The 22,477-nt window shown below is 43.6% G+C and overlaps 1 protein-coding gene across 2 annotated transcripts in view; it reads right to left on the bottom strand.

The window, feature by feature from the left end:
* The window catches only part of DHH (desert hedgehog signaling molecule), a 110,023-nt gene extending 87,990 nt beyond the window's left edge, over positions 1-22,033 (bottom strand). The window contains exon 1 of one of the 2 annotated variants that reach the window (XM_077483336.1): positions 21,384-22,033. In XM_077483336.1, coding sequence (XP_077339462.1) covers positions 21,384-21,683 — 300 coding nt within the window. In that variant the 5' untranslated portion in view covers positions 21,684-22,033. The remainder of the gene's footprint in view (positions 1-21,383) is intronic. The other variant, XM_077483338.1, reaches the window with a different exon arrangement.
* Between the last annotated feature and the right edge of the window lie 444 nt (positions 22,034-22,477).

Genomic DNA, 22,477 nt, shown 5'->3' on the forward strand with positions numbered 1-22,477 from the left:
CTGATGCCTCATGCCATGAGCGGATTTCCTGGTCATGGTGGGGCTGAGGATTATAGACAGAACCCAGCACCGCTCACTAGTGACGTGACTCACACATTCCCGAAAGGATCATGACCAACCTTGATCCTATTTAAACTAGAAGCTTGGAAGTACAGTGAGGAGGGGAATGCTGGATACTTGTGAGTTTGGGGGGATATGTCCCTAAAGACAAGAGACATAAAGGTGAGGTCTGCTGATTGAATATATGCACTACCCCGGCTGTAAAACAAAAAAAACATTTCTTAGTATGAGATGAATCTTGTGGGTGTTAATTTCAAAGCATAGAACTGTAATAAAATGTCAGAAATGTTTAATTCTTCTTTTATTACTTCTGCGCTGTCAGAATAACACAGCATCTGAATGAACAATGCCATATTGAAAGAACAATGATTCAGTGTATTTTATTTTCCCTAACAGCAAATAGCATTACATTTTAACTATTTATATAGTAAATGGCATTGCAAGTGCATTTTCCCAAGAATTTTCCCAAGTGCATTTTCCCAAGAAAGTGTACTCATTTTTGAACTCCAGCATAAAGGTGAATTTCTATATAGAGATCACGATCTGTATGGAGAAGTGGGCTACCAATGTACACAGGCACGGTACAGTTTCTTTGATACTAGCCTCAGCATCAGTCACTTGTTCTCTGTGTAGCTAGTCATCTCTATTTATTTGAATAGCTTAAAAAGGGCAATGCAGTAAAGGCAGAATACTAATTAGCATAGGGCTGAAGGCCCTTCATTTCTTGTTTTAATATTTGCTACACAATCTGCACACAGAATGTTTTTCTGCTCCCCTAGATGCCTATGATCCAGCCGAGGAAAAAGCAGCATTAGAAACGCCCCTAAAGTTGTATTTTGCAAACACATTTAGGTGCATCAAATGTCTGGGTGTTTATTCATTCCACTGGCCAGAATAGTAATTTCAGTGGAATGAACGAATGCTCAAGTGCTAAACGCACCCAGAAATTTTTGCTGCAAAATATTCCTCCTCTGACCGCATGGCCACTGAGTTTTTTCCTGCCTATAAGTGCCTCCATGTGTACAAGGACACATAGGCTAACATAGAGGGGTGTTTTTAAGGAGAACATGCGGCTAGCTGCGGCTAGCTTGTCCCGGAAGTGGGTGCAAATACCTGAATTATCCAGGTATCTGCACCCCCCTCCCCCCTGAAAGGTGCCAATTGTGGCACCGGAGGGGGGCGGGGGGAGGATCAGATGAGTGGACCTTCCACTTTAGGGTGGAGGTCCGCTTTAACCACTAGAGATCCGTGCTATAGCCGAATGACAGCTACAGCGCAGACCTGCATTGCCAGGACTATGTCTATTGACGTTGTCCCGTGCACGAACGGCCTGCGCGCCCCCTGAAGGGCACATGCGGCGCGCTCTGTGATCAGCGAGTCTATGAGACTCGCTGGATCACAGATCGGAGTAAGGGGTCGATCCTGACCCCTTACCACGTGATCAGCTGTCAGCCAATCACAGCTGATCATGTGATGTTAACACAGCCGGTAATCGGTGGCAGTGAGAGGGACATCAGTCCCGATCACTGCGATGTGCCCCAGCTCCTCAGTGCCCACCTGTGCCCCCTACATGTGCCGCCTACCAATGCCACCTGTCAGTGCCCACCAGCTCCACCTTTCTGTGCCCAGAGTCCCACCTGTCAGTGCCCACAGTGCCATCTGTCAGTGCCCACAGTGCCACCTATCAATGCCCACAATTAGTGCCTGAACAGTGCTGCACATCAGTGCCACTTATCAGTGCCCATCAGTGTCACCTACCAGTGTCCATCAGTGCCACCTATCAGTGCCATCTATCAGGACCCATCAGTGCAATCTATTAGTGGTACCTATCAGTGCCCATCCATGCCACCCATCCTTGTCACCCATCAGGGCCCGTCGGTGCCATCTTATCAGTGGCCCTCAGTGCCCATCAGTACCGACTTATCTGTCCCCATCAGTGCCACCTTATCTGTGCCTATCAGTGCCCACCAGTGCCATATATATCAATGAAGCAGAAAAATTACCTGTTTGCAAAATTTTATAACAAACTATTAAACATGATTTTTTTTTTCAAAATTTTCCATCTTTTTTTGTTTGTTTAGCAAAAAATAAAAACCCCAGCTGTGATTACATACCACCAAAAGAAAGCTCTATTTGTGATAAAAATGTCATTTGGGTACAGTGTTGTATGACCGCGCAATTGTCATTCAAAGTGCGTCAGTGCCGAAAGCTGAAAATTGGTCTGGGCAGGAGGGGGGTTTAAGTGCCCAGTAAGCAAGTGGTTAAAATGGTTGTAAAGTCAGAAGATTTTTTTATCTTAATGAATTCTATACATTAAGATATCTTAATGAATTCTATACATTAAGATAAAAAGCCTTCTGTGTGCAGCAGCCCCTCTAATACTTACCTGAGCCCCATCTCAAGCCAGCGATGTTGCACAAGATTCTCGGCTGTCCGGAACTTTCCCTCCTCGTTGGCTGAGGCGGCAGGACAGCGTCGTTGGCTCCTGCTACTGTCAAAGTCAGTGAGCCAGTGAGGAGAGAGAGGGGGTGGGTCTGTGTCTGAATGGACACATGGAGCAGCAGCCTGTCTTGGGTGCCTCCATGGCAAGCTGCTTGTCTTGGGGGCACACTGCAGGAGGGAGGGGCCAGAAGCACCAGTGAGGGACCCGAGAAAAAGAAGATCCAGGCTGCTCTGTGCAAACCCATTACAGAGAGCAGGTAAGTATAACATGTTTTTTTATTTTCAAAGATATTTTTTCTTTGCTATAGGGACCTCACAATTATGGCCAGAAGGTAGTAAAATCTTTGTAAAATTAGTTTTACATACACTGATCAATTATATAATGTTGATGCAGTAAATTCCACTGGTCAGTCACACACATGCGGTAGTTTAATAAATGTACCCATTTTTATGATACGACAACCCATGTCTTTAAGCAATCCAAATAAAATCAGTGTGAAATGATTCACTGGGGTTGATTTACTAAAGGCAACAAGACTGTGCACTTTACAAAGTTCAGTTGCATTCTTCAAGTGCAGTTGCTCCAGAGCTTAGTAAATGAGCAGAAGCTCTGCTTACTTCCATCATCCAATCATGTGCAAGCAAAAAGGCTGTTTTTTTATTTTCCTTGCATGTGATTGGGTACGCCTTGAAAGTGAAGCCTAATCTCATTTACTAAGCTCTGGAGCAACTGCACTTGCAGAGGGCAACTTTGCAAAGTGCACAGTCTATTTGACTATAGTAAATAAACCCCACTATGTCAGTTAACCCTGTTAAAGATGAACTGCAGTGTGCTCACATAATTTGTAATAAACACATCTTTGCCATTCTGAAGCTTCCCTCCCACCACTTTGCTTATTTACTGTGATTCTGTGCTTGCCAAATATCCTGCAGAAATCTCCCTCCAATGAGTCTGGCTGCATCCATTTTAACTGTGGGCAGCTGAAGCTGCTGCCTGTTCACTTCCTGGATTTACACAGACACACAGAGGCACACCTCCAGATCTGCAGCCGTCATTGGCCATCTTATGACTCATCCCCCCCTTCCTTCCTGGCAAACTCTCATGAGAGTGGGACAGAGAGCTGTGCATGGCGTCATTAGCCTAGGCTTTTTACCAGACAAGAAATAGGAAGTGGGCAATAAAAAAATGTTTTACTATCCAAAGTTAAAACAACAATTGCAAAAGATTTATTAAATGGTAAGTTGAAAAAATGACTGAAGTTCCGCTTTAAGTAACAGAAAATTCTTCCAAAATATTGCCCTTCCCTTCATGTCATGTTCAACAACAAACTTCTTAACAAAGATGAAACAAAGGATCAGTGCCACCAAGATTTACATGACTGGAGATCATTACAAATAGGTCACTATTTGGTGTCAATTCCTAAAAATAAGAAGTCACTCTTCTGCCCTTTTACATTAATTGAACTATTATGTGTGGGTCCCACACTGATCTGCCACACTTTTTCTACTTTGCACTTGGTTCTAGCAAACAAGTAAAGCATGGCAAATGCCCTATACTTACAGAGATGGGAATCTAAACTGGACAAGACACTGGAAACTGAAAATACACAGGGGTTCCTTGGTTTACTCATAAATCCTCGATCTCCAATTAATACCAAGAATCTGGTATAACTTATTGGCCAGGTGGTACAGAACATCAGCGGTCCTACATCAAATGTACCTGTAAGTATCTCCACAATGTTAGCCCTTGTACACACGGTCGGAAATTCCAACAGAAAAGGTCTGATTGGACCATGTTGGCGGACCGTGCGTGGGCTACATCGGACTTTTTCCGTCAGAATGTCCGACCAACAAAGTTTAAAAGCTGGATTTAATATTTTCCGACAACGTGATCCGATCGGACAAAGTTTGTAGAGAATTCCGATCGGAGAAAGTGCCACGCATGCTCAGATCAAATTATGAGACCAAAGCTATTGGCTACTAGCCGCAACGTAGTCCCGTCGCAACTAACGAACGTCATCACGTTCCGAACGATCGGATTTTCCGACAACTTTGCCCGACTGTGTGTATGCAACACCAGTTTCGGACAAAATCCGATGAATTTTGTTGTCGGAATGTCCGACCGTGTGTACAAGGGCTTAGAGATGTTAGAACCACAAGGGAACTATCCTCCATATTGTCTAAGGCTGCCCTAAACAAAAACAGATTTTGTTAAACGTGAGCCAAGATAATCCTTGCCAGCTTAGAAGATGACCCCATAGTTTATCTACATCTGGACAATTTTCTCTCTAAAAACTCTCACGTAATTTGTTTAATAAGTTCAGCAAGAGCGTGTATCCTGACCTGAGGAAATCATCCCATTTTTCTACAATAGAACAATGGCTTTACCAGATTAATGAAATCATGCTCAATGAAGACCTCACACTTTTATGTTGTCACCAAGAAGAAAAATTCCAGAACACAGGTTCTATTGGCTTAATTTAATAAATTGTACAGTCTGCCACTCTTATAACTCGACACAAGGCTGTTCTAGACTGGATATAAGACAGATTTCTGAAACCATGCTTTTTTCCTTTCTTAAGCCCCATACACACTATCAGATTTTCTGCTGATTTTTGTCTTCAGATTTACCAAAACCATGTAATGCAAGGGCCTGCCTGATTGCATACAAATTTAAACTCCTAAGGTTTGACCTCATATTATATGGTTTTGGTAAATCTGAAGACAAAAATCAGCAGAAAATCTGATAGTGTGTATGGGGCTTTACTCTACTCCCTTCCCTTTCATTCTCCCTCTTTCCTTTCTCCTTCATTTCCCCCAACCTACCTGTTTCTCCATCCACATCATTTATACCCAATAGATTCTACATCCTCATATTGCCTCATCTAACCTTCCCCCACTTACCTACCCTCTCACTCTGAAAAACATGATAACCAATGGTTCTCTATCATCTTAGGTTTCGGTGCCCATACAGTATTTTGTTGGTTACAAAATAACATTTTTGTGTTTGCCAATGTAAGGAAAGCAGAAAGACTGGCAGGATCACCATGTATTCCACACAAAGGATCAATACAAAGAGAACAGGATACTTTTTAACACAATTGCATGGTACAGCAGGCACATACCAGGAATATAAAATGTTGGGGTAATGCTCACTTTAGGTAGAATTATTACTGTTTTTATTATCATCATCTTAATATACAGTTGATTATTAGTAGAAATAATATTGTAACTTTTCCTAATAAAAAAATCCGTCATCGTCAACCAAAAACCTTGCATTCTAAAAGAACCACAGCCGATAAAGAGTAAGGCAAAAACTCTTATAAGGTGTGGTCTAACTTGATTTAACAGGGAAAAACTATTTCTGATCCCCAAAGGAACCTGGAACTTCCTGGATCAACATTCTACATTGTTATTTCTTATTATTAGTAGTTTACCTACACATTTTGTGCAGCACTTTCAGTTTTTTGCACAAGCAGCTGGCTACAATTAACTATTGTGAGACAATTTCAAAATTTTCACAGCTCTTACAGTAAAGAACCCTTTCTATATACATCCATTTTCCCCCAGGCACATTAGTGCTCCTGTGTTTTTTACATACTGCTGTTTTGTTTTTTTCATTTTGCAGTTATACTTATCATTAGCTTAAAAAAATGATGTTACATGTGGCATATTTGATTGTATAACACATTTTAGAAATGTGAATTATAGAAAAGCATGTACTGTCGTTATAATAAATCTATTCTTTCAGTTGAGAAACTTTATATACAACTATAGTGCATCTGGAAAGTATTCACGGCACTTCACTTTTTCCACACTGTGTTATGTTACAGCCTTATTCCAAAATGGACTAAATTCACTATTTTCCTCAAAATTCGACAAACAATACCCCATAATGACAACATGAAAGAAGTTTGTTCGCAATCTTTGCAAATTTATTCAAAATAAAAAATGAAAAAAAAATCTGATGTACACAAGTATTCACAGCCTTTGCGTAATACTTGTTTGAAGCACCTTTGGCACCAATTACAGCCTCAAGTCTTTTTGAGTATGACGCTACAAGCTTGGCACACCTATTTTTGGGCAGCTCCTCCCATTTTTCCTTGCAGGACCTCTCAAGCTCCATCCGGTTGGATGGGGAGGGTCGGTGCACATCCATTTTCAGATCTCTCCAGAGATGTTCAATTGGGTTCAAGTCTTGGCTCTGGCTGGGCCACTCAAGGACATTCACAGAGTTGTCCCATAGCCACTACTTTGTTACATTGGCTGTGTACGTAGGGTTGTTGTCCTGTTGGAAGATGAATCTTCATCCCAGTCTGATTACCAGAGCGCTCTGGAGCAGGTTTTCATCAAGGATGTCTCTGTACATTGCTGAATTCATCTTTCCCTCGTTCCTAACTAGTCTCTCAGATCCTGCCGCTGAAAAACATCCCCTTAGCATGATGCTGCCACCACCATGCTTCACTGTAGGGATGGTATTGGCCAGGTGATGAGTGGTGCCTGGTTTCCTCCAGACATAATGCTTGCCATTTAGGTCAAAGAGTTCAATCTTTGTTTCATCAGACCAGAGAATTTTGTTTCTGATGGCCTGAGAGTTCTTCAGCTGCGTTTTGGCAAACTCCAGGCGGGCTTTCATGTGCAAAAATGGGAACGAAAGACATGCCACACACACTCAACCCACAGGGTCAGCAGATGCGTTTCACACTCCTGTGCTTAATCCTCCTCCTTAATCCTTGCAAGGATTCCCCCCTCCCCAAATGATGGAGCACCAGCCGCCACCCCGGCAGATGACTTTGACAGTGAACTGTCCTCCGGCATCATCAATTTCCATGATCCTAATGATGTCAGGAACCAAGACCACTAAAGCATGGGGAGGAACAGGCTGCGGGGACCAGTTTAGCTGTGGGGAGGAGTAGAGGATCAGGTAAGTAAATCTTTTTTTTTTTTTGCTGTTGCAGCCAAAAGCTATACCTAAAATTAGCGAGTTACGTAAAAAAGCAATCTGACCATTTGTTTCAGAATGTCAAATAAACTCCCCATAGGAAGGTGCTTATCTTCATTCACTCAGCAGAGAACAATAAGGACTCAACAATGTTTCTCAGCAGCCAGCAGCCAGATGGCTTCTCACAGAAATCAGTTTTCGTACAGTACAGCGCTCTCTTCTACCCCACACAGTAGATTGTGACACAGATGCTCCAAATTCATTGAAATAACACCTGTATGGCAAGACTGAAGGTGCTCATTAAACAGGACATCAACCATCCTTAAAGTGATACTAAATGCACACTGTTTAATTAACATTGTCTTTTCTTTTTCTGCATATGGCACTGTAATTATTTTAATAATAAAAAAAAAATCTAAACACCTTTTCCCTAATCAATATACAGCTGTCACGTGACCCAGATCTTTCCCATCCTGTCTGCAGGGATTTATAAGGAGGAGTGTCTAGTCCTCTGCTGCTGGTCACATGTTCAAAATAAAAAAACAGCCTTTGGAATACAGAGTAAAAAGAAATAATTATTATCAATAATCTGTTTTATATTGTCATACAAATATATATTTGAAATCAAATCTTTATTATTTTTTGGCAAAAACATGGTGTGGGCAGTTTTCTGACAGTCACAGGCTTTGTCACACCTCTCCAGCCTATGTCTTAGAATAAGAGGGAGGTGAATCCTCCGTCAATCTACATGTAATATCCCGCCCCCCATTGTGTTTAGCTGGTTAGTGGGCATGAAGGAGGAGGGAGGGAGTGGGCTGTATTTTAACACGTATATACGCCCACATGTGTGACTCAATAGTCACATAGGCTGCTCAAATGTGATAGACAGGAAATGTTCAGGATAGAAACTCACTGAAAACTTCTCATTTGCAGAGTTGCCACCACAGCTGCAAACTCCCTAACTGAATTTGGGACATTTACAGAAGGGGGAGATAGACAACAGCAGGATCAACTAGTTTTTTTTGCAGAATACAGAAAACAAATCTCATGGTGACTGAGTGAGTATAAACAGCATGTAATACACCATTTAGTGACAGTTTTTTTGTGATGTAGGTTTAGTGTTCACTTTAAATATGGTTCAGGTATTGCAATTTTTGCATCTTTGATCCAACTTGGCCCAATATAAGTATGTATTCACCATACTTGTGGGGTCTCTGTTAAAGCTTTAGAGGGTCTCTCAGTTGGAGATTCTAATGTTCCCGCCTCACCTCATCACCACCTCCAATCAGAGAACACTTTGCATTCATTGAGAAAATACAGTTTTCCCTAAATAGTGCCCACGCTGAGCTAGTAACTTCCTGTGTTCACAATGCAGCAGGGCAGCCACCTTGCCAGAGGAGATCACTGTAGTAGCTGTGCCTCCTACAGTGAATTCCAGCTCCCACTGGGATCCCACAGGTATGGCACATTCACACTTACATTGGTCCAAGCTGGATGTAAAAATTGCCCTACCATGAATTCATTTTTGAACAGTAACACCAATGACATTTGCCAGACATGTTCACCCTACCTACATATTAACCAATTACCAATTTATTCCCAGTAGTATATGCATTTCTGCAATCATTGCCTTCGATGAGAAGTGGGAAGTGCACTGCTAGATTCAACTACACGGTTTGCACACAGGCCCCAAATTTTGCATACATTATTTTTACTTTCACGCAGTGTACAAAATGCGAGCTCAGGAAAGCAGCACACACATCATTTTGAATTGAAATCTGTCTGGAGTTTCCTTTGATTGTACACAATCCAAATTCTCCTTTATAGTTCAAAGCAAGACACTGAGAGAGCAAACATCATCCAACAGGCAGCCAAACAATCCGATGCACACAAGCAGTACCTGCTGAGTATACATACAACCGTACAATCTCAGCCAGCTGATGTTTGTACACCTGTCCTACTATAAAGAATATACAATCAGATAACATTTAGCAAACACATAAAATGGTTGTAGTAACAAACTAACGCAGCCTTTCTCATCTGTACCTAGAGAAACCCCTGAAATAATTTGCAGGTCTCAGGGGAACCCTTAATAAAACAAATTAATTGGGGGGGGTAATGGCAAAAATTCCACGTACATAGGTGGGAAAAAGAAAGATTGCCACCCTTACAGACAGTTAGCTAAAAAAGTTAATAGTTTTCTTTCTGCCAGCTTTGCCAAGTGACATTGGCTCCTTGACTATACAGGCACCATACAGTGTGGGGTATCCATGAGGTATGCAGTGCACATGTTGGAATGCTCCTGTTGCCCCTGTTACTGCTTGAGCTTCACATTCCCTGTTTTAGGCCTCCTGCACATGGGCAAAAAAAATACTTGTTTATACCCATATAGGGTTTTATTTTTTCATAGGGTTGTATAGTTGTTTATAGAACAATGTACCGTGTAAAGATCCCTAATGCAATGATTTATTTAGAGCTGTAAATAAAGAAGTTAGTTTTGAGAGCAGTAAATTATATGCATACGCATGTATATGCCAGCATGTACCAGTATATATCAACGTATACATATAAATTGCAACACTGGCAGCTAGAAGAACATGAGAAAGAATTTTACACATGCATAAGCATAATCACATTTACGCTTTTGTATGCAAAATAATCTTTTGTGCCCAAAACCAAACAGCATTTTTTTTCCAGATGAAGTCTTATGTGCATTTACATTTTGCATTAAATGTACAATGCAAAATGTTTAAAGCTAAACACCTAAACAGCTAAAAAAAACAAAAAAAACATGCAGTGGGGCTGTTCTATAAATAACTGTTTAGTTGTTCTATAAACAACTATACACAACTATACAACAACTATACAACCCTATGAAAAAATAAAACCCTATATGTTTATGCCTAGGTACCAGTACTAGTAAAAACGTACCTAATCCCTCACTTATATTGGCTCCCACCATGCTATAGGGCTACCCCACAGCCTTTACCCTAAGGTGTCCAGACAGCTGCAGGCACGCTAACCACCATTAAAGAGGAAGTAAAGGCAGGCAAAGAAAAAAAAACATGCACCCTGTAAGGGCAAAGGCATAATGAGCTAGTATGCATAGCATACTAGCTCATTATGAATAACTTACCTGAGATGGAAGCCCTCGAAGCAACCCTCGTTCTTCTCCTCCATCGCCGCCATCTATCCCAGAGTGACTTCCGGGTATAGTGGCTGCGGCGCTGTGACTGGCTGGAGCCACGATGACATCACTCCCACACATACGCGCGGGAGCTGCCACTAAAGGCATGATCGCCGTTAGCAGCAGCATGCTCAGTGCGCTTGCGCGCCCCTGTCTACCGTGCCTGCACCGTAGACATCGGTGACAGTCTTTTGCAAATATCTCCTAAACTGTGTAGATTTAGGAGATATTTTTTGCACCTACAGGTAAGCCTTAATCTAGGCTTTCCTGTAGGTAAAAGTGGTCCCAGAGAGTTTACAACCACTTTAAGATGGAAATGGACCACCTGTTCATTTCCATCCGACTGTCATCTGATCCGTTCCACCAGACGGATAGGGAACGGATCCCCATCCTTCTGTTTTTATAAGAAAGGACCGAATTGGATGTCAGGGGGTATAACGGACATATGTCTGTTGACATCCGCCGCTCCATAGAGAGCAATGGATGGTCTGATCGTGTCTACTGGCAAAAACTGACAGACGGACCCACTTGGTCCGTCCATGCAAAAGGTGCCTAAAGTGTATGTCAAGCCAAAAACGTTCTTCTAGTTTTAGAGTGGTGAAAGATTAGAAGCACCGTCTGGATTTTACTGCTATCCAGGGCATGGAGGAATTTTCCCTCACTTCACCGATTTACGTCAAGTAGTCACACGGACAGAAATAAAAACATGTCAGGGGTTCTCCCTTCCTCTATTGTACTAACAGAAAAAGTGCTTCTATTTCTGCGTTGCTGTTGGAGAGTTCTGCGCACTTGCTAAAATGTTGAACAGGAAGTTAATGAAGCTCTGGATAGCAGTAAAAAATCAACAGGGGTTCTTATCCTTCCCCACTCTATCCCTGTTTAAGGTGCAATTGTGAAACACTATGGAGTGTTCTCTTCAATCCTAACATACTATTAGTCTCTCGTAAGCCACACTAGCCATAAAATAATTCAGAACGCACACCTCTTGTCTTATGTCACAGAGATCGCTTACAGCTATGTGTCTCAACTAAAAATTAGGATGCCAATCCAGAGCATTGAGGGCTGGTTCATGCCGGATACAGTGCAATGCATTTTTTTATTCTGCGTCAAGAACCCATGGATTGTTTAACATGGATTTCAATGGTCCTAGTTCCCACTAGTGCAGTACGTTCCAGTGCAGTCAACAAAAGTAGAACATGTGTTTTTTTTCTGTAGGGAACACATATGGAACCCGGCAAAAATGCACCATCACATACATGTCCACAATTGTCCTCAACTGAGATGAAGGAATAAAAAGAGGGACAAAATACACCAGAACACATGAAAAACACACCGGAACTCATCAAAAACACATCAAAAACATGCATGCAGACACATATGGAAACTGTGATGTCAACCAGCCCTCAAAGAAAAAAAAGAAGACACTCTTGCATCTTCCTAATCAATTTCAAAACGTTACTGGGGGAAAACAGCATTATGTAACAAATATACAACTACTAACAGTAATATTTAGAATTTTGACTAAATAAACAGAAGAATGAAAAGTATACAACTAACATACCATTGACAGTTCCAGGAAAATGTGTACCCATAACCCTGCTCATAGACAATAAAGATCACAGGCGGATCATTCTTGGGCCGCGTACACACGGGCGGACTGTTCGCCCAACTTAGTCCGCTGAACAGTGTTTCAGCGGACAATCCGCTCGTGTGTGGGCTTCAGCGGACTGTTTCAGCGGACAGTCTGACGAACAAAGTCTAACGGAATTTCCGTAAGACAGTCCGTCCAAACTTGGTTTTGTCGGTCCAAACTTGGTTTCAGCGGACAGTCTGCTCGTGTGTAGGCAAGTTGGACGGACTAAGTATGGCGCATGCTTAGAAAGGGTTTACACGGCCGAAGGTTGCATTGCAGTGTATAGGACGTCGTTTTTCTAGTCCCGTCGTACGTGCTGTACACGTCATCGCGCACGCTTTCAGCGGACTGTCTGCTCATCGTGTGTGGTCAAGTCCGTTCATGCAAATTTTGAACGGACTGTTTGTCGGATTGTTTGACGAACTTAGTTGGGCGAACAGTCCGCCCGTGTGTACGCGGCCTTAGAGACAAAATTGATCAGGCAGAATGAAAAACCTGTTTTGCTATATATATATATGGCCTGATCTCCTTCGCTCTTTACAATTCCCCTCTCAATAAGAATAAACAGGAGTGCCTGGATTTGACATTATAGAAGCACTGGCCAGCAAAATGGCTGGAGGTTCATGCCTGAAGAGCCAACCATCCTGATATATCTGGGTGTCTATAAAATAGACAGACAGAAAAAAAACTGCACTTTCTAGGCACATTTTAGAACAAAGGTTCCAACCAAATCACTTCCTCTACAGAGAATTTCTACACTTGCAAAATATGCATGAGATGGTATCAGATAATGCGGAAACATTGCTTCCAGGTAGAGGAAATGTGCATGCGTACTGTGTGCGCTCAAACATATGCATGCCAAACATTTATGCAATGGAAAACACGCAAAACATTCCCAATCCAACCCATTGATCTTTCTAGTTACACTGGTCTGTCACAACCATTGATTTACTAAAAAATGTAGGCGATTTATCTTAGATGAATAAATGAAATCAAACTACAGGTTGATTCAAATGGGTATCTTATGTCTATGGATAAGGGTTCTGCAACCTCTAGAGGTTCATTACCTGTGTCCACAGTTTATTTGGTTAGTTTATTTTGTTTTGTATGATGAATCAAATTGAAATTTTTGTCTAGTCCCAGAACACTGCTATACTAAGGCTCCCTTTACATTAGCATGTTTCCAAAGATTTTCGATGCGATTTTGATCTGACTTTACATTCTCTGGACCAAAATTGCATCAAAAGTGAGACCGGTTCCTCCTGAGGTTTCCTTGAGCAATGGAATCAATCAATTCTTACCACTCATGTAATTAACCACTGATAGAATTGATCTTTCTAGCTATCTGTAGTATGAGTATTCTTCCCAATTTTTCTTTATTAAAAGTTTTTAGTATTCTTCCCACTGACCACCAATGTAAGGCATATTAAAGTGGTTGTAAACCCTTACAACCAACTTTGACCTACAGGTAAGCCTAGATTAAGGATTACCTGTAGGTCCAAGAAATATCTCCTAAACCTACACAGTTTAGGAGATATTTGCCGAAAGACAGCCACTGCTGTCTAAGGCGCATGCGCCGTAGACAGCGGCGCCTGCGCCGTAGACAGCGGCATGCATGCATGAGAGTGACGTCATCACGGCTTCGCAGAATGACAGCGGCGGAGCAGCGAGACCCACCAAGAAGATGGATGCGCCGGACTACAGGGGACAGTGGTGACTGTGTCAGGTAAGTGAAACATAATGGACTACTATGCGATGCATAGTAGTCCATTATGCTTTACCTTTGCAGGGAATGAAAGAGGAAGTAAACCCATCGGGTTTACTTCCTTTTTAACTCTTCTCCCTACTGACTATTAATGTAATGTCATGCTTTCCACTGTTCACCAAGGTAAGGAACATTCTTCCTACTGACCACCAATGTAAGGAACATTCTTCCCACTGATCACCAATGTAAGGAACATTCTTCCCACTGACCACCAATTTAAGGAACATTCTTCCCAATGACCACCAATGTAAGGACCATTCTTCCCACTGATCACCAATGTAAGGAACATTCTTCCCACTGATCACCAATGTAAGGAACATTCTTCCCACTGACCACCAATGTAAGGAGGATTTTCCCCACTGACCATCAACATAAGCAGTATTCTTCACACTGACCACCAAAGTAAGGAATATTCGTCCCACTGACCACCAATGTAAGAGCGTATCTCCCACTGACCACCAATGTAAGGCCGCGTACACACGGGCGGACTGTTCGCCCAACCTTGTTCGGCAAACAGTTTCATCAAACAGTCCGCTCAAAATTTGCATGAGCGGACTTGCCCACACACGAGCGGACTGTTTGACGAACAAGGTTGGGCAAACAGTTCGCTCAACTTTTGAAATGAACGGACTCGCCCACGTAAGGCGGAGGCAAATCCGCCCATTTCGAGCGCGTGTACAGGTAGGCGGGGCCCGCGAAGGAGACGTCGCGGGCTCCGCCGCCTGGAATGGGCTTAAAGGGGAACCCCAACGCCGAAAAAAATCGGCGTGGGGGTTCCCCCCAAGTCCACACCAGACCCTTGTCCGAGCACGCTACCCGGCCGGCCAGGAAAGGGGGGCGAGCGAGCGCGCCCCCCCTCCTGAGCCGTACCAGGCCGCGTGCCCTCAACATGGGGGGTGCCTTGGGGAAGGGGGGGCCGCGCGGCCCCCCCACCCCAAAGCACCTTGTCCCCATGTTGATGAGGACAAGGGCCTCTTCCCGACAACCCTGGCCGTTGGTTGTCGGGGTCTGCGGGCGGGGGGCTTATCGGAATCCGGGAGCCCCCTTTAAGAAGGGGGCCCCCGGATACCGGCCCCCCACCCTATGTGAATGAGTATGGGGTACAATGTACCCCTACCCATTCACCTGTGAACTAAAGTACAATAAAAAACACAACACAGAGAAAAAATATTTTATTGCACAGCTCCGGGGGTCTTCGGGGGTCTTCTCGCCGGACTCCTCCGCTATGTGTGTGTAGCTCTTTTGCTAGCGGAGGAGTCCGGCTTTCTTCCTCCCCGCCGCCGGCCTCTTCTCCCGACTTCGGGGGTCTTGTCCCCCTCTTCGGTTCTTCTGCCGGGCCACCGCGCCTGGTCCGGTGGCCCGGTCTTCTGTCGCCGTCTTCCGTTCTTCTGTCGCCGCCTTCGGTTCTTCTGCCGGGCCACCGCGCCTTCTTGTAGCTCTTTTACAGGCGGTGGCCCGGTCTTCTGTCGCCGCTGCCGCCGCCGCCTTCCGTTCTTGTTCTTCTTCTTGTTCTTCTTCTTCTTCTCCTGGAGATGTTGACTCGACGATCTCTCCGGCCGGAATGCCAGGGACACGCTCCGCTGCCACTTATATAGTGACAATGGGGCGGTGTCACATGGTATATGTCACATGGGTTGGTCACATGGGTTGATGTCACATGGGGACTATGACATCGTAAGGGGGCGGGGTCACCATGTGACCAACCCATGTGACATATACCATGTGACACCGCCCCATTGTCACTATATAAGTGACCGCACAGCGCGGCTCTGGCATTCCGGCCGGAGAGATCGTCGAGTCAACATCTCCAGGAGAAGAAGAAGAAGAACAAGAAGAAGAACAAGAACGGAAGGTGGCGGCGGCGGCGACGACAGCGGCGACAGAAGACCGGGCCACCGCCTGTAAAAGAGCTACAAGAAGGCGCGGTGGCCCGGCAGAAGAACCGAAGGCGGCGACAGAAGAACGGAAGACGGCGACAGAAGACCGGGCCACCGGACCAGGCGCGGTGGCCCGGCAGAAGAACCGAAGAGGGGGACAAGACCCCCGAAGTCGGGAGAAGAGGCCGGCGGCGGGGAGGAAGAAAGCCGGACTCCTCCGCTAGCAAAAGAGCTACACACACATAGCGGAGGAGTCCGGCGAGAAGACCCCCGGAGCTGTGCAATAAAATATTTTTTCCCTGTGTTGTGTTTTTTTTTGTACTTTAGTTCACAGGTGAATGGGTAGGGGTACATTGTACCCCATACTCATTCACATAGGGTGGGGGGCCGGTATCCGGGGGCCCCCTTCTTAAAGGGGGCTCCCGGATTCCGATAAGCCCCCCGCCCGCAGACCCCGACAACCAACGGCCAGGGTTGTCGGGAAGAGGCCCTTGTCCTCATCAACATGGGGACAAGGTGCTTTGGGGTGGGGGGGCCGCGCGGCCCCCCCTTCCCCAAGGCACCCCCCATGTTGAGGGCACGCGGCCTGGTACGGCTCAGGAGGGGGGGCGCGCTCGCCCCCCTTTCCTGGCCGGCCGGGTAGCGTGCTCGGACAAGGGTCTGGTGTGGACTTGGGGGGAACCCCCACGCCGATTTTTTTCGGCGTTGGGGTTCCCCTTTAAGCCCATTCCAGGCGGCGGAGCCCGCGACGTCTCCTTCGCGGGCCCCGCCTACCTGTACACGCGCTCGAAATGGGCGGACTTTCCGAGCGGGAACAGTCCGCTCATTTCGAAAGTACAGCGGACAAGCCCACACACGGGCGGACTGTTCGCTCAAACACAGTTTCAGCGGACAGTTTTTCGGAATTTCCGAAAGACTTTGTCCGTCCAACTGTCCGCTGAAACTGTCCGCTGAAAGCCCACACACGAGCGGACTGTCCGCCCAAACACTGTTCAGCGGACAAGGTTGGGCGAACAGTCCGCCCGTGTGTACGCGGCCTAAGAAATATTATTCCAGCTGACTACCAGTGTAAGAACATTCCTCCCACTGATCACCAATATAAGGAACATTCTTCCAACGGACCACCAATATAAGGAACATTCTTCCCACTGACCACCAATGTAAGAGCACTCCTCCCACCGATCACACATGTAAGGAACATGCCTCCCATAGACCACAAATGTAAGGAACATTCTTCACACTGATCACCAATGTAAGGAGCATTCTTCTCATTGACCACCAACGTAAGGAACATACTTCCCACTGACCACAAATGTAAGAGCATTCTTCACACTGATCAACAATGTAAGGAACCTTCATTCACTGACCATTAATGTAAGGAGCATAGTTTCCAATGAACACCAATTTAAGGTTTCATTTCCCCCTGCCAGCAATGTAAGGAGCAGTCTTCCTAATGACCACCAATCTAAAGAGCATTCTCCCCACTGACCACCAATATAAGGAGCATTCTCCCCACTGACCACCAATATAAGGAACATTCTTTCCACTGACCACCAATGTAAGGAATATTATTCCCACTGACTACAAATGCAAAGAATATTATTCCCACTGACCACAAATGTAAGAACATTCCTCCCACTGATCACCAATGTAAGGAGCATTCTTCCCATTGACCACCGACATAAGGAACATTCTTCCCACTGACCACCAATGTAAGCGCATTCCTCCTATTGCCCACTGATGTAAGGAACCTAAACCCAAACACCCCCCATTTTGATACGCAACAGAACCTTTGAACGGACCAAAAATGCGCACAAACTTTAGAACCCTATTAAAGTCTATGGGACTCGAACCTTCTAAATCAAAAGTGCTAATTTTAAAGGCTAATATGCAAGATATGCAACAGACAACACCAGCAATAAGGGGTATCTTCAGGTGTATACTGTGCTGGAGGCACACAACACCCACTTTAACTCCTGCAGATGTCTGTATTAGAGAACATCAGCAATAAAGGGTAGATACAGGTGTATACTGTGCTGTGCTGGAGGCACACAACACCCACTAACTCCTGCAGATGTCTGTATTAGAGGACATCAGCAATAAAGGGTAGATACAGGTGTATACTGTGCTGTGCTGGAGGCACACAACACCCACTAACTCCTGCAGATGCCTGTATTAGAGAACACCAGCTTAAAAGAGTAGATACAGGTGTATACTGTGCTGGAGGCACACAACACCCACTAACTCCTGCAGATGCCTGTATTAGAGAACACCAGCTTAAAAGAGTAGATACAGGTGTATACTGTGCTGGAGGCACACAACACCCACTAACACCTGCAGGTGCCTGTATTAGAGAACACCAGCAAAAAAGGGTAGATACAGGTGTATACTGTGCTGGAGGCACACAACACCCACTTTAACTCCTGCAGATGCCTGAGAAAGGAACACTGCCCCTGCCTATCTTGCTCTTTCCCTGCATGCCGGAACACACTAACACGATACACAAGGCCGCCACGCTGTTGGCCTTATATAGTGTGGGGCATGTACTAAACCCCCTGAGCTATAATTGGCCACAGGCATCCTGCAAAGAGCATTCTTCCCAATGTCCACCAATGTAAGGAGCATACCCACTGACCGCCTATATAAGGGGCACTCTTCCCACTGATCACCAAAGTAAGGAGCTTTCTTCCCATAGACCACCAATGTAAGGAACATTATTCTATTGACCACAAATGTAAGGAACATTCTTCCCACTGATCACCAATGTAAGGAGCGTTCTTCCCATTGACCAATGACTTTAGAAACATTCTTTCCATCGATCACCAATGTAAGAAATATTCTTTCCACTAATCACCAATGTAAATAGCATTCTTCCCATTGACCACCAACATAAGGAACATTCTGTCCACTGACCACCAATGTAAGAACATTACTCCTATTGACCACTGATGTAAGAAACCTTCTTCCCACTGACTACGGAGCATACTTTCCAATGAACACCAATGTAAAGTACATTTTCCCCCTGCCAGCAATGTAAAGAGCATTCTTCCCACTGTCCACCAATGTAAGGAGCATACTCCCTTACCACCTATAAAAAGAGCACTCTTCCCACTGATCACCAAAGTAAGGAGCATTCTTCCCATAGACCACCAATGTAAGGAACATTCTTCTATTGACCACAAATGTAAAGAACATTCTTCCCACTGATCACCAATGTAAGGTGCGTTCTTCCCATTGACCAATGACGTAAGGAACATTCTTCCCACCGATCACCAATATAAGAAATTTCTTTCCACTTATCACCAATGTAAAGAGCATTCTTCCCATTGACCACCAATGTAAGGAGCATACTTCCCACTGACCATCAATGTAAGGAGCATACTTTCCACTGACCACCAATATAAGGCACATTCTTCCCACTGACTACCAATGAAAGGAGTGTTCTTTCCAATTACCAGCAATCTAAGGGAGCGTTTCATGGATCACCAACAACAAATCATTTTGTCATATAGAGCAGCCCTGGGTGTCAAATATGCTACATTCTTTATTCTTCTATTTATTCCTGTATCCCAACCTACACCAATGCACTGTGAGCTGTACATATACATCTAACTACTAGGTCTGTGAGACCTGAAAGTTATTATAATGGTTCCTCCAAATATATTACTATCAGGAGGTGTAATTTTTCAGAAAATGACTTAATCTCTTTTCCTCTGTACCTGGTGTATATCAATAAGTTATAAGTAGCATAATGGATGTGACTACAATATGTATGTCAAAGCCATTAGGGACTATAAATTCACTCTTCATTTAATAAAGTTACACTAAACATATCTTTGTTCTCCAAAAACCAACATTACACATCGACTACTTAGTGGCACTCTGATCTATTTGTTTATGACATATCATTTTATTGCTGTGTTTTTCTGCCTGCTTGCAACATCCTCTGTGAGCTCCAAAACCTCTCATTTTTCCTCTCACTTTTGTTTGTTTGGAATGAGCATGCAGGTCAGTTGTGGTCTTGTGCACTGCTTTATGCACACTACAAATCCCATAATCTATAGTCCATAGTCCATCTCAAGAGGGAGCAAGAGAGGGTGGTTGTGTTCTTACCTACAATGGGACCATGGAGAACAAACGTAGCCACCCTCTAACAGGAAACTGTATCACAGCAGCAAAAAAAGGGGAAGGCCAAAAGCAATAAAAAATACACTTTTGGACGTAAAATAAATACTTAAATAGAAAAAAAAAGTGTCATTTTAATTACTCAATTAAAAGAAAAACTGTTTCACTTAATTAACTTTGTGTGTTTCTGTGTGTCTTTATTTACAAACAGTGGAAAAGTACAATGTGTAAACGAAAAAGACACACAATATTAAGGTGAAAAATATTGAGTAATTGAGTATTTTTTTTAAAATGGAGCCAATAATGAATAAAAAAAAATTGAGTAAATAATTGATTTAAAAAAAAAAAAAAAAAATGAGTCATGAATGAATAAATAAATAAAAATTGAGTAAAAAATTTGAGTCATTAACTTACTAAAGAGCGGATTTATAGTCTCTGGTGGGGTTGACCTGCATATTGTAACGCATGTCACATTCATCATGCCACTTGTTAAAAAAGGGTTCCTCCGGTAAAGGTAAAAGGTAAAGAAAGGCTAAAATATATAGATAGGTAGATAGATAGATAGATAGATAGATAGATAGATAGATAGATAGATAAAATAGATAGATAATATAAAATAGATAGATAGATAGATAGATAGATAGATAGATAGATAGATAGATAGATCGATATAGATAGATAGATAGATAGATAATATACAATAGATAGATAGATAGATAATATAAAATAGATAGATAGATAGATCGATATAGATAGATAGATAATATACAATAGATAGATAGATAGATAGATAGATAATATAAAATAGATAGATAGATCGATCGATAGATAGATAGACAGACAGATAGATAGATAGATAATATAAAATAGATAGATAGATAGATAGATAGATAGATAGATAGATAGATAGATAGAAATAAAATAGATAGATAGATAGATAGATAGATAGATAGATAGATAGATAGATAGATAGAAATAAAATAAATAGATAGATAGATAATATAAAACAGATAGATAGATAGATCATATAAAATAGATAGATAGATACTATACAATAGATAGATACATACATACATAAATACATATATAGATAGATAGATAATATAGATAGATAGATAAATAATATAAAATAGATAAATAGATAGATAATATAAAATAGATAGATTGATAACATAAGATAGATAGATAGATAGATAAATAGATAGATAGATAATATAACATAGATAGATAGATAATATTAGATAGATAGATACAAAGTGCTATCCCCTCCGATAGGTGAACCTGTCCTCAGTAGTGATGTATGGATGATGTATCCAAGTAGTTAGTAGGGCTCTTCTCCGTTGGCCACCTACCTCGGTCATGACCCGGTCGGCCAGGCTTTTCTCCTCATCCTTGAAGATGATGTCGGGGTTGTAGTTGAGGACCAGCTCCCTGAACCTGTCGGAGTCCCGGTGGATCTTGCCCTCCGTCTTGCCACTTGCCCCCAGGGTCATCTCAGGCACGTTGGGCACGTATTGCTTGTAGCGGAGGGGCACCAACTTGCGCATGTAACGTCTCCGACCCGCCGGCCCCCGGCCAGGTCCACAGCACCGCACCGGGACCAGGAGGAGCCACAGGCAGGTGAGCAGCACCGCGATCCGGGCAGAGGGCATCTCCTGTCCGCTCACTGCATGCCGGGCACCCCAGGCTGAAGACAGCCCCGGATAGGTGGCTGCTCTTGGTGCACCTGCTGTCCAGGTAAGTGCTCCTGCCTCTATGTATGGGGATTAGTAGAAGAGACTGGATCACTGTGTTATGGGACTCCACGAGGAAGTTAATAAGTCATCCAGGTAGGTGCCCATGGAGGAGGGGTGGGCAGCCTGTGACAGGTAAGTACACCTTGCTGTGCACAAGCACCTGACATGTCCTCTCCTGGGTTGCCCCTCCGCTCCTCTATTCCATCTCCCGTCCTCTATGACAGCCCCGGATAATTGCCTCTCCCCGGCCATCGCCAGCTTCATATAGGGACAGGGACAGGAACGTGCACTGCGCCCTCCCCTAGGCACGCCCCTACCCAATACTGCAAGACCAGGCGCGCTACCGGCTACCCTGTGCACGAGCATGTCATTAGAGGAATTGGGACACTTTACACAGCTGTTAGCCAGCTTCGTTTTGGAAAATGAAAGTATAACTAATGGCAACATTGTGGTTTTAGTTTCGGACAGAATGGAGAAGGATTGGAACCCCTGTCAGGTTTTTACCAATTAATTATCACTGAGAGTGAAAGAAAATTCCAAATTTTTAGTTGCACCAGAACAAGAATAAGAGGGGAAACCTTCCAATAGGGCCAAAAGCAATACAAAATACACTTTTGGACGTAAAATATATACTTAAATAGAAAAAAAAGTGTAATTTTAATTACTAAATTAAAAGAAAAACTGTTACAGTTAATTAACTTTGTGTGTTT

The sequence above is a fragment of the Lithobates pipiens genome, unplaced genomic scaffold, assembly GCF_037356315.1.
Source record: "Lithobates pipiens isolate NorthernLeopardFrog02 unplaced genomic scaffold, aLitPip1_a1.2 Scaffold_16, whole genome shotgun sequence".
Lineage (NCBI taxonomy): Eukaryota > Metazoa > Chordata > Amphibia > Anura > Ranidae > Lithobates > Lithobates pipiens.